We start from the raw sequence: 13675 nt of genomic DNA, 5'->3' as shown, positions 1-13675 counted from the left end.
GTGAAGATGGAGTTTTACATTGGCCAGGGGAGAGGAAAAACAAGCTGGTGACAGTTCAAGTCAATTTATAGCAGGAGAGAGAGGATGACAAGGTTCCTCCAAGCCCTCCCCCACTCTTCTCATTGAAAGGAAGAAATGCCAGAAATTTCAGCAGGTCTCTGGATGCAAGCTGACACAAGTGAAGAGGAGATGGAATTGTCTCAGCATAAACAACATGCCTGGAAATCACCTGTGCCAGCTCCCCCGCCAGCTCTGCAACATGACACACACTCACTGTGTTTCAATCGTCTTTCTTTCCTCCTTTCTCCTTCCCTCAAGGTTTCCAGGCAGTTACATGTCAATTTTGTCACACCCCAAGTTCTCCTGATCTTGTTGCAGGGATGAATTATAGGTTGTTTTAAGAAAAAGGTATTCAAGCAAAGGTTAAAGGCTGTTTTAATCAAACAAGGTTGAAAGAGTACCAGGAATTTGGCTGGTAGAAAACAGAAAGTGCATTACTTAGCTTAAAAACATACGTGACTCTAAATACAGAAGCAAATATGCATTCAGGCAGAGAGTATATATATACTTTTTTTTTAAGATTAAGCAAGCAAATGCATGCAGAGATATTAACTGACTCTACATGCCCACTGAGCAATATGTTATTTCATGAGTGATAGCACAAAATTAGAAACTTTCCTGCCTTGCATAGGACTAGATCTGGGCATTTTAAGGAGGAGTCCTCTGAAGGACTTTAGAACAAGAAAGCAACATACCAAGAAAAAGACTAGGGCTACTTTGAAAAAAACCTCTGTGAGTACAAAGTATATTTAAAATAAAAAAAAAAAATAAAAATGTTCTTCTCTCATCCAAGCAGGTAGCCCTGAGACAGTATTTTATTTCTTGGGAAATAAAAAAGTTCTTCTCTCATCCAAGCAGGTAGCCCTGAGACAGTATTTTATTTCTTGGGAAATCTGTTTTTTCAGGATGTTAGTCCTGAAGCAACACCCAGCTGGCTCTCCTAAGTAATCATTTTAAGTGAAGTAGAACAATGAGTTCAGAGCCCAATCTTTCACACTGCTAACCTGCATCTCCAGTACTGGGCTTTTCATTCTGCACAGCAGAAAATAACAGAAGAATTCTGTTTAGCACAAGGCAGCAGAAAAGGGGTAACTTATATTACTGCTGCTGCTTCTACAGGCTGAAAAAAAAAATTAAATATCTCTGGAGATCTCAACTCAAAAGCTCCTGTGAATCCCTGGCACCACTACTGGGTCATTTTAAACAGAATTTCATTCTAAAAAGCCACACTTATCCCAAGTGGCCTAGATTACATATTCACAAGGAAAAGGACTACAAGTATTTAAAAAGAACTACAAGTATTTAATAAACCCTGTTAAATTCTGGTTCCATGCAGTGCTGAAAGCAGTCCTACTATTAAAAATATCTACTAACAATCTTGCTAGATCTCTAGACTTTGCCTGCAATACCTAATTCAGATGAACTTGTCTTCCTGACAGCCACCTGCCAAAATGCTCCTAGCCAGCTCTTCATCCCCTAGCCTGGCTGGCTCTGCCTTGCTCTCTGCTTGAGAGCCACTCTGAATGACAGCAACTCCCTTTCCCAGCAGAGCTGAGGTAAAAGGGAACAGCCAGGAAGATCACTGCCATTACCACTAATTGTAACCAGAGCTGTCAGCACTTTGAGAATTACACACACACCGGGAATATCAGCTAACCTGAAGCTTCCTGTTCTGCTGAAAGGCACTCAGTGCTGGCAACCTCCAGGGAGTGACAAAAATAAATGATGTGCCAGGTGCTTTAGGATGACCCTGCTTGAGCAGGGAGGTTGGACCAGATGACACACTGTGGTGTTTCCAACCTCACCCATTCTGTGCTTCAGTGATAAAGGAGCCACAGGAAAGTAGACAAGCTGTTTAACTGCTGTTGTGCTAGCAGATCTTTTACTACTTATGAAGACAGATATTGTGTGTTTTTCCCATCCTAGGACTGTTTTCATATTCCTCTGCTAATATACTTAGTTTAGAACACTGTCAGTCAGGCACAGGACATAAAGACAGCTATTAACATTATGCCATTGTGGTCTAAGATGCATCCTTACATGGTCCATGTAGAGAACTACCTGGTAGTATTACACTGCAGTAACACACTGCAGGACTTACAGCTCTGTCACACATGCTGTGTCCACCCTTGCTTGGGAGGCTGGAGCTGTGAATCAATGTGTTCCCAACAGTGCTGAACTCTGAGCTGTGGCTGCTATGGCACAGATGATGTGTCTGGCATTTTGCTGCCCTTGTTGAGCACAGACAGTTCCCACAGAGAATGTGACAGACAAATCTTCAGTCATCTCAGCATAGTCAGGCCTGCCCAAACCTAATTCTCCTTCTCATTTTCCACCTCCTGCCCCTTAAGCAGAAAAAGGGCTTGCCTAAAATTAAAAGAATTTGCTGGTACAGCTACATTGGTAAACCTCTTTGGTAAACAGAAGTTTAAGATGATACAGCTTATATTGAATCACTGAATGACACAAATGACAGCAACAGACTCATTGATATAACTTGAGTTTGCACTCATGATTTCACAGGCTCAGCTACATACACAAGAGAAGGAAGGTGTTTGTCAAGTACCTAATTTAGTAATACTTCTAAAACTACAGCAAGTCCAAAATATGTTAGCCAAACCCCATTTTTTTCAATCAATACAGCCATATGCACAGGCTCTGTGTGGGTTAGATGCTACATCCCATCCTTTTACTGTATCAGTAAAAAGGAGCTGCTGGGCAGGGATACCACCACTGATGGGCTTGGAATTCATCAGGCTGTATGTTACAAATCTATACTAAGCATCTATCAGCAATGGTATGAGGACTGAGTTATCAGAAAAGAAGTTTTACTTCTGAAAAAAACAGCAAGTAAATGGCAAAAGAAGTCCACATCTTGCATTCTTTGCTGTTGTTGGGACTGACGAAACAACTTGTCTAAATCAACCTAAAGCTTTGCATATGAAAAAAGAGCAAAAAGAGCATCTCTGATCTACTTCTTCACTTCTGTCTGGGAGGTGCAATGAAAGTACAATGTGGGTTAAAAGCTTGGAGGAGTGAAGGAGAGCTAATGATTTCTTTGCTGTTCTAAGACTTTCTAATCCTAATCTAACAATGTATTAGCCTCAAATCAGGTAGAACTTTTGCTTCATTGAAGCTCATTTTTATTCCCCATACGCTTGTTAGGGAGCCTTATATGCAAAAAAGCTTGAGCAGAAACATGAAGATTTCCCAGTGAGGAATGCTGCAGTGGACCAACAGTCCAGCAAGCCCAAAATGCTCACAGGAGCTGTAATCAGTGCTGTGTGTAATCAGAGTTCCAAACGTCAGAGGAAGATGAAATCATTGATCTGTCAGTAGGGGAGACATCTTCCTAATCCCTTCAGTATAGTATGTCTAGTCTGAAATCTTATAATCCCTTTATTTTATGTACTGTAACTGTGGATATTCTCATTATGGATACTTAATCCTCTCAAAGATGATACATTTCTGGCCTCAGTGACACTATTGTGGCATTAAACTCCTCATACTCACTGTGTTTTGCAAAAAAGTATTTCCATTAAGGATTTTTATGCATCCCTCATACTCACTGTGCCATATTATTGTGAGAACAGGGCTCTCCTGTTCATCCTTTCTTGCACTGTTCTTCACATTATTTGTAGGTTCATCTACAGGTAGTCAGGAAAGTTGATGTGAAGTCAATAATGTTTTAACTAAATTTCAACAGATTAGTTTATCTACAATGTTAAAATGGATAAATTATACAACATTAAATCCCTGTATGGACATACACATTCAGAATGAAAATGGCCTTAATGCAATTTATGTCACTTTGCTTCCAAAGTAAATGGAGATAAACCAAATGAAAGCCACTTATATTTTGAATAACACTATTTACACAGTGATTTAAAGTAATTCAACTCATCTTTTTAAATTCCCATATTTTGTCACTTCATTATTTTTCCCTGAGTGTTCCTGTATAAACAAGTCTTCAAATTACCATCTTTTAAAATCAGCCATCTTGCTCACAATTTCCATCCCTGACATCCAGTAATTTTTGCCCTTATGTGGATCCTTTTAATTTTACTGTATGTTTCAGAGTTGGTATAACCAGGATGAAATAATTGCCATGATTAAGACAGTTTCTACAGTAAACACCATCACAGAATCACAGAATGTGTAAGGCTGAAAGGGTCCACAGTGGGTCATGTGGACCAACCTCCCTGCTCAAGCAGGGTTATCCCAGAGCATGAGGCACAGAACAGTGTCCAGATATTTCCAGAGGGGGAACCTCTGGGCAACAGCTTCCCATGCATGGTCACTGCACAGTCAAGTTCTTCCTCATGTTCAGGTGGAACTTCCTGTGCCTCACTGCAATAATTTTTGTACACTTGCTATTTAACATAAAAAAAGAGGCAAGACATTAGTTAACTGTCTATGGATGAACCATCTGAATTTGGAAATCAACACAATAGTCCCTTCTAGTCTTTTACTTCAACAGCTCCCATCAACATGTTGTGTAGTGTAAGGAGCCAGAATTACTTTCCATAAGAAATGCAAGATTTTTGTCTGAGTCAACTTCGGTTCAAAGTGTAAAAATTGTCAGTTTCAATAAAAGCAGCCCCATAATCACATCTGTAAAATCTAAATGGACATTTTTTAACTCCTGTTGCATGAACTCTGTCCATACATGTACAAAAGTATCAGTAATGTCAGCAGAGAGCTCACACCTCCAACAGGTTTAGGATGAAAATATCCTGGACTGTAAGAGCACATCATGGTCTATAAGACTAATCCATTTTCCCAGTATGCTATGTCTGCTAACACCAGCAAATTCAGGAGTGAATACTTGCTTCCTACCAAGTGGAGATCTCCCTCTTGAAAGCTTTAACTGACTGGAATAACCCTGGATAAACTGCCTAACAGAGATGCAGAGGGGTACGGGTGATGCAGGGCAGATGACACGAGGTAGCAAAGACGAACATGTGCAGCCAATGAGGCAGAACAGAACCAAGTTGTGATGTTTGTGCCTGTTAAATCACACTTGGTGTTTGTGCCTATTCCATCTGAACACACCTCATCAGTTATCTCATCAGCTGACACCAGGATTCTAAGAACATCTACCCCACAGGAATGCCCACAGATAGACTTCTGTAAACTTTAATGTAGTCCCTGGGGCCTGGGCTGCAGCAAAACCTTCTGGAGTCCATGCGTTTGTGTGTACATACAAATAAAGACTGTCACTTGCTGTCTCTTTGGTTACTCACATCTGCCCTACAAGCATTTGTGAACAACACAAGTACTAGCGAAAAACACTGCCTCACCAGGATTTGGGAAATTTCAAATATTAAGGCCACTTTTTTCCAAATTTTTTTTTACTCTGTTTTAACCTCACAGTAAAGTCTTCCCCACTAGAGCCCTATCCAAATGACGTTCCCAGACCACCAGATAGCCCAGGTATATACTCTGCTAGACTCATAATATCTAGACCCTGTTAAGCCTGGAAAGAGATTTATATTGGATTTTATTTCAGAATAGTATTATAAGTTGCTTCACCTACTGGCAAACAGGCATTTTGACCTTTTTGAACTAACAACAGATCCTCAAACCCCATTTTTGAAACTCAGCTGCTAGGTAAGAAACAGCCATGTTTTCTAGGATCTTTAAAGGGAACTTGGCCAGGAAACAATTCAGAATTGAGCTGGGACTAACCAGGGTAAAGGTTGCTTATATCTGCAGATTACCCCTCTCTGCTTTTCTAATTCACTCACCATGCCTTATCTTTCCATTAATCTTTAATAAACCTTTTAGTTAATTCCCCAAACACATGCAATCTACATGACAGCAGGAAACAGTGCAAAAGCAGTCCATGGATATGAGGAAATAGGCAGCAGAGGAATCAAAAGGAAGAAAACTTTCAGGATTAAAACTACCCAAACTGCAGGTCAATGGAAAATGATGAGCAACTGAGAGAAAGCAGCAGTGAGGGGCAAAGCAGACAGGAGGGAGGGGCTGTGAAGGGTATCACAATTTATCTGACCATTGGATTCATTCTCTCAGTGGGGCCCTCCTCTCTTTTCCGCTCTGGATCCACTTTGACAAAAACAGGTAATCCAATTTCAAACTTGGAGCCTCTGAAATGTGGAAAACCCTCTCCATGCTCACAACAAGGATATAGCTAGATTAAAAGGGAAATGCAATTTAACCCACCCCAGCAGAAATGGTAATCAAATTATATTGCCTCTAAATATGATAAGTTTGGGACTGGGCGCCTCAGGGGAAGAGAAGGTGTCTTGCAAACACAAACACAAAGAAACATGTTATAGGAAAGTGCTAAATCAATGCATGAATTATGACTTCTACCCTCCTACTCTCCCCCAGGGTGCTTGATAAGCTGCTGCTTGCTTCTAAAATATCTACTACCAATGTTAGGAACTGATTAAGCAGCTTACAAAACACTGGGGGCTAATAGACAGGCCCACCAGGGAGACTGCAGCTCTGGAGTTAAGTAGCTTGCTTTTTCATGGCTCGATTATTAAAGATGAGATAGCAGAACATGCTGAAAAGATATGGAAACAGTTTCAGACCTCAGGCAACTGGCCTTTTTATTTTATATATGGAATCATTTCTACTCTGTGATTTTACCAGCCAACAAAAGCCACGTTTCCTGTTGTTCTGTAGTCTCCAGCTCTGAGGGGCATCTGAACTACCTCAACTTTATGTGTCAACTGAACATCCAGCACTGGCTATGCTACTCTCATCCTGCAGAAAAGGCACCACTAGAGAAGGGAAGCAGGTGAAAGAAGCTTAAAATACTGTTTTACACACCACTGGCAACAGCATTAGTGTGAACACAGAGGTGCCCAGGTCAGCTAGCACACCTCACCTCATTGCTTCCTCCACTGTGCATCTGAGCACTGCAGCACATTCACCTTAGATTCCCAATTCTCCCTTTTTCAGCTCTTTTTTCCAAATTCTTCTTGTTTAATCTGTTACATAACAAAATTCTGCTGTTCAGGTAAATGTACTTCAAGGTCCTTGCTTAGCTGAATCAGTAACAATGCAAAGACAAATTCTACTGGCACATGACCTCTTCCATGGTCTCATCTGTCATGGTAACACTGCATGGCTCAGCTCAGTGTAGAAGGCTGGCTGAGGTTTGGGGGGAAGGGGGGTGGGGGTTAGGCTCCCCCCTACCCCCTCCTCATGGCAATGCTCAGCAGATTTGTAAATAATCGTCTTGAATTAGAGACTTTATAAACTTCTAAATTCCTGAACAACTACTCTTTCAAGCAAAGAAAGAAATACTACTTGTCACCTATGGGCTGAGACTGATGAGAATTTATTGAGCAGACAAAAAATTTCTCCTAACAAAGTTCTCTTTACAGACTACACTTTTCTTTCACAGTCTCTTTCCATCTCTATTTGAACACTGATGCTCTAGGCTTTCATAACTAATCGATGTCACTGTTAACCTTTTTTTATACTAAACTACAAACCACAGACACAGCTTGGAAGTACAGGTATTTATGCTATGAACAGCTACAAGGGAAATGTACAATTAGCTCTGAAGGTGAGAACAGGCTCCATGTGTAACAGGTAGAATAAACGAAAGACACTCACCTGCTGAAGGTCTGCCAGAGAATAAAGATGGATTTGTTGAAGAAGATACTCTCTGGGAAAGATCCTGGAAAGAGACAAATGGGTAGGTGTCACACTTTTTTGACTGGGAAACTCCTAAGCTCCTTCTCCCCACCAAGTAACGGCAGGACAGTGATGGTAGAGAGAAAGAAACTAGAATTATAGCACCCTCTAAGCACCAGCTATTTTTACCGTTTTCTGCATGGGCACAATAGTCCCACAATAAGAATAATTTCTGTGCCAGTGTCATTCTCATATTGTCAGGTCATATACCGAGACATTAACAGCCACTGAAAGCTCTTTCTGACCACAGACGATGACTCTTTAAACAATTAATGCAGCAATAAAAATAAATAATGCAAACAACACATTAGAAGTATTTCTTATGGTCTCAGACAGGATTCCTGGTCTGCTACAAAGCTGTAACACTTAGTTTCACATATGATTTATGGTTTTGTAACTGAAATAACTATACTGGGAAAAAAGGCCATGAAGATACTGTTCTTCCAACATTGAGCTGACTGATATCAATTCCCCATTCCATAGAGAAATATATGTGTTGGTATAGACTCTATAATGACTTAAGAAAGCAGTATTTACCTTACATAAGCCAAGGTTTCAGGCAAGACCATCGCTTATGTACTGACAGACCTGATAAGTAGAGCTAAATTAAAGGAAACTGAACAAAGAAGAGATGCCCTAATTAGGCTGATTGGCAGTAAAATGAAAAACTGGGTTAATATAACATCACAGAGAAAAAAGGACATTGGAATGTTAAGTGGATATTAACTGAAAACATTTATGAAAATGTATGTATCTGCTCTAAAGATGTCAGGAACAGAAAAAGAACATCTATCTTTGCGTCCACACAGAGAAACAACAACCTGACCAGCTTTCCTTTCCATCCACACAGAACAAATAGACCACCACACTCAGGTCTCCTGGGGAGGGGAGATTACTCTTGCAAAAAAAAGCAATCAAGTATCCTTAGAAGTGAAATTATTTCCCACTATATGTTCTCTTTCAGAGTAGAAATTGTAAATCCAGTTCCTAAATCTCCATCACATTGTTTTAAGGCAATACAGAAATGAGACTCTTCATATTATTAAATACAAGAACAAAGCTCTGACAAAGACTGGTTTGTAATGGTAGAGCTGAATGGCAGTGAACAGAGAGACCACTGCATATCTTCAAAAATACCCCAAAGATAGTGAAAGGCCCATATGAACTTACATGATATCTTGATATGAGACTATTGAGAAAGCACACAGAAGCTCAAGGAAGAGATTTTAGAAGCTGCAACAACATAACCAGCTAAACCACAGATCAAGAGAATAAGACCACCAAATGCAATCTCTCCACAGAACACAGACTCTAATAAATAATGAAAATACCTCTGTTTCTGGTATTCCATTAGCTGTCTTAAACAACAGCCTTAATACTGATAGTTTTCAAAGCTGTATGTACTGAAGGGACTAGGACCTCTCACTGCTGCTTAAGGCGGGCAGTACAAATAATTCATAATTCCTTTGGTACTTTTGAAATAAAATTAAGATTTGTTGGAGTAGGAGGAGAAGAGTTTTGCAACCAAGGTACTGACAACTGGAGACTACCCATATGGCACTTTTCTGGAGCTGGATTGTGCCATTGCTCCTTCTCACTCACCAAGCATATCCACTCTACCCACCCAATTCACAGCTGCAATCTCACTAGGGCATTGCCATTTTCCCCTCAGCTCTGTAGGTTATACTATTGCTGCTTTTTCAGGGGACTGTGTTGCAGTGGCTCTGCTGCATCACACCTTCAGAATACAACATTTGGCACAATGTCAAAGACCACTGGAAAACAGTCAAAATCCAGACATCAGACAACATATGAGACTGGAATTGCTCATTTGCACCTAGCAGACTTATTAAAAGATAAGGAGTCAACTGCAAACAGCATTTTAAAGCATTAGCATTTTTTCAGCTCAGATAGAATTTCTTTCATTAAAATTTATTCATCATTCTCCCCTGATCATACAGACAGGCACTAAACAGCTTTGCCAGAAACTGCATTATCTGCTGATGCCCTTACAGCACTGCTAAGGAAAACAATTAGCTAATGAAACATTTCTTCTTCAGGAAATAGCCTGAATAGCCCATAATGCAAAAACTGTAAATGACTAGTATCGATGACTAACATCACACTCGCCTGCCTTCAAGGATGGCATTTTATTTCCTTATTTCCTGCAAGTTCTAACTCCTAGTAAAAAGTGTGCAGGTGAAAAGCAAACTCATGATCAACCAAATTCCTTTGTCAGGCGAGTCTCAGCCAGCACAGGCCCTGGTGACAAATCTTATCCCTATACCTGTCCCCTTCCTTAAAACATGCTAATTTGCAGCAATAGCTCTGCAGAGCTGGTATCCAACGCACCTCCTCTCTTCCAAATCTACTTCCAGGAAGAAAAAGTAGGCACTGCCCTCCCAGTTCTATGCAAAGCACATATGCACGTATATGTGCGTGTGTATATATATACACACACACCCACATATACTCAGCACGCAAGTGAGAGGAGTAATTATTTCCATTGCTACAGAAACTGAGGCATAAAAACCCCCTCAGTAAGTAAGTCTGGTCCATCTTCAGATGTGCAGTCCTTCTACTGACTTGAACAATTAAAATTGGTTCTCTGTGGTAGGCCACAGAGGAACAGCTGGGCAGCCAAAGCTCACAAATACAACACATTTACAGAAGTCATGAAGTAACCAGGCCAGTCCCTGCATGATTCCCAGTAAATGAAGAGGTGCAAAACACTCCTTCAACATTTGCTCACACCACCAAAGATGGAAACCATACAGTCCTGTGGCTGTGAAACCCTAAGTTGCCTAGAAGGAGGCAGCCCAGCCCCCACACATATAAATGAAGTGCTTTCACCACACCTGTGTCAAGCTGAGCAACTGCGTCAAAAACAGGTCTTGCTGTGCTGCATGTCTGCAATTAAGTTCTTCTCCAGAAAATTTCTTTTAGTCCTGTTTGGAAAGAAAAACCCAAAACTCAACAGCTACCTGAATGTAACTGGTGAAACCACCGCCCAAAAATGCATCTGTTCACTGCCAGTTTTTGTCAGCCTCTAGTGGGTGGGGAGCAAGAGTATAACAGGCACCAAAATACCAAACCCAAACACATTTTCAGAAGAACTCATAAAACGCAAGCAAATCAGTTGGGGCAGGAAATCCACAGACTCAGTCCTCCAGTGAGCAAGAAAATGACTGATGGCCAGTTTCCAACTGCTTGCCTGCACAGGTTCTCTGAGCCTAATGAGGTCATGGCTGATGTAAAGTCCTTTTCAGTAGGAGGCACACAGGACTAATTCAGGCCTCTTGCCTCCCAACACAAATGCCTCCTCCCATGTAGCCAGTAGGAAAGTAGTGTCTACACTATCTCTGTCCCTCTGTCACCTACAACTGAAATTGTTCAAAGGAAACCAAAGTCAGTAGAGAACAGGAGGCAAGATGGGGCTCACACAAACACCACACTACGGCATTAGCATCCAGACAAAGTACTACAAGGCATCCAGATCAACCTAAAGTCACACTCACGTCCAAAAATCTCACAGAGACCCAGAGCAGGCTAAGATAATGACACTTAGGAACACTTCACTAGAAAACATGTGATTAGTTTCTGCACAAGGTTGCATCAGGAGCTTTGAGCATGCTTAGATTAATACAAGGCCTTGATAAAAAAATATTTTGTGCCTGAATATTACTTTTCCCTTAACATAAAGGTCTTTTATAAACCCCAAAAGGGAAATATCTGGTAAGTAATTTGTAAGCAAAATAAAATGTCAGTTTTGTAATTTTTTTGATTGATGTGGTACAACTAACTAGATTTTTTTTTAATTGGTCAATTAAGAGCATTCAATAAAAGGTGGCCTTTCAGTCAAATCTTAACACAGAAGAGAAACTGGAGTGAACCAGACAGAGTCAAACACAAAATGTTAAGACTCATCACAACAAAAACTCAAACCTCTGCTGCTTCAGAATGTGACCTGTGACCCTTGAGAGCCAAATGGTATCAAGTGTACATCCCACTAAAAACACCTCCTAAGCTTTCCCAGCTTGGAAACTCCCGGACCAGTTTCACCACTGATGAGTCACAGGGCTGCTGTGCTGTAAACCCTGGCTACCAGTCAGGGTTTAACCTGCAATGAACAAACCAAGTTCAGTGCTAACCAGCCTCCAGTCTTGCCAGTTACTGTGAACAATGAAATCCAAAGTCCTATTGGTTAAAGGTCTCTAAATTGCTTTATTGTTTTGTCCTAGATATAAACACAATCAATGCAAGCAGAAAAGAAACACATCATCCAAGACTTTCGATCCAACCAAAAGAAAGAAGTGACCATTCTCAGTTTCTGATTATTATTCTTTTTTGCTTGATACTTTGTAATCTGCTATAACCTTCAGGCAAGACAGAAATTTCATCTGTTCCTTCTAGGATGATCTTATCAGGTAAGTATTTGCACAAACAAAGGTTATCTTTTAGTGTCCTCCTGCAAACAGAACCACTGATAAGAGTTTGCTTTTTGCATTTGGATAAAGTGTGTAGTCATGGTGCTTTGTTAGCACTAAGTAATTGCTCTGCATTTAAAGCCTGTTTATCACCAGCCTAGGTAATTTTTCTTCAGTGGGTTAAATACCCTGACAGCTCTGCTAAAGCTACAACCAATTAATCTGCCTATGCCTGACACTATAGCCAAAGTACAAACGTGATAAGCAGGGGGAACTCTTCTTTTTATAGTGTAATCAAAAGAAATCAAGTTAAGTGGCAGGTGGGCACAACCAAGTCTCCTTTATACCAAAAATCCTCTTAAAACCTAGGATGTGAGGGGGAAGGGAGGGAAGGTGGCACCAGGGTTTCATGTGCCAGCCAGGAGTGTCTGGTTCAACCAGGCTGAGAACTGTAGCACTGAGCTGTGACTCAGAGGGGACGCAGATGACCCGGTCCAGCACAGCACTGCATTCAGCCTCCTCTCCACCCCTCTGCAGGAAGCTGACACACCCACAGCTGGCACAGCACCAGGGTACCAAGTCCGCTTCCTCATCCAGCACAGCTCACACCCTGGCACTGCAACTTACACCTCTGGAGCTACGGCACTACACTGCCAAGTACAGCAGCTGAAGGCCAGCACGTGCTGATTACCACTGTTCCTGTGGTTTTTTGGCCCTGAACAAGGGGCAAGAGCCCTCTTTGGTCCTGACCCTGCAGCCGTGCACCAGCACCAGCTGCAGCCACGTGTGGAGCAGGCAGGCAGGACTGGTGTGCAGCCCGATCTCACTGAGAGCAGCTCCCATTTTTCAGACTTACTATTTGGTTCTGAAAGTACAGAGGGGTATCAGTGAGTTGTTTTTATCCCAAGTATATATGGCAAGGTAAATAACATTTCTTGCTGGGTTCTCTCTTGCAATTCATTTGATATGGACACTGTCAATTTGAGATAGAGAATGGTATCAGAGGTGAGGGGAAAAGGCAGGACTTTTACTAGTGTTGCTAATTCCAATAGCTTTCTTCAGGCTTTTGATTTTGTATTTCCTTGGAAATCTTAGCTCCTGGAAGTTTGCTGGGAGAGAAAAAGCCAAACTGTCCAGCCAACAAAAGTTACTCAGAAAAGTAGGGCTTTGGGAACTTAGTGATTTTCAAGTCAAAAGGTAAAAACAAATTAATGAATTTAAACCAAACCAAAACATTACTTATTAATTTAGTTCTTGTGGCATTATACCAGATTCTTTTTTTTTTTCCCCCCTAATTCTATGAGCTTATGCAAAAAAGCATTTGTGAATCATTTCACATACATGAGGTATGAACACTTCTGGTTATGTTCTGGGAACAGCACTCCCACATATCTTCAGCCCACACTAAGTGCTAGATTTATTAGCAAGCATGTCCAGGTAAGGTATTATTTTATGTTGTGATGAAATTCCCCACGAGCACCCCTATGTTAAAACAGTTACTCTTA

The 13675-nt window shown here is 41.0% G+C and overlaps 1 protein-coding gene across 4 annotated transcripts in view; it reads right to left on the bottom strand.

Moving 5' to 3' along the window:
- The window catches only part of PLEKHM3 (pleckstrin homology domain containing M3), a 128205-nt gene that overhangs the window by 80905 nt on the left and 33625 nt on the right, over positions 1 to 13675 (bottom strand). For all 4 annotated transcript variants that reach the window (XR_005626665.1, XR_005626664.1, XR_005626663.1 and 1 more), the window contains exon 6: positions 7663 to 7726. Coding sequence is in view for 1 of the 4 variants with exons in the window: in XM_039700913.1 (XP_039556847.1) it covers positions 7663 to 7726 (64 nt within the window). In the remaining 3 variants the exon portion in view is untranslated. The remainder of the gene's footprint in view (positions 1 to 7662; positions 7727 to 13675) is intronic.

This window comes from Passer montanus, unplaced genomic scaffold (assembly GCF_014805655.1).
Source record: "Passer montanus isolate IOZ18808 unplaced genomic scaffold, ASM1480565v1 scaffold1, whole genome shotgun sequence".
In the NCBI taxonomy this organism is placed as follows: Eukaryota; Metazoa; Chordata; class Aves; order Passeriformes; family Passeridae; genus Passer; species Passer montanus.
Note: the sequence above shows the minus strand (reverse complement) of the source record. Positions and strands in the feature narration are given on the sequence as shown.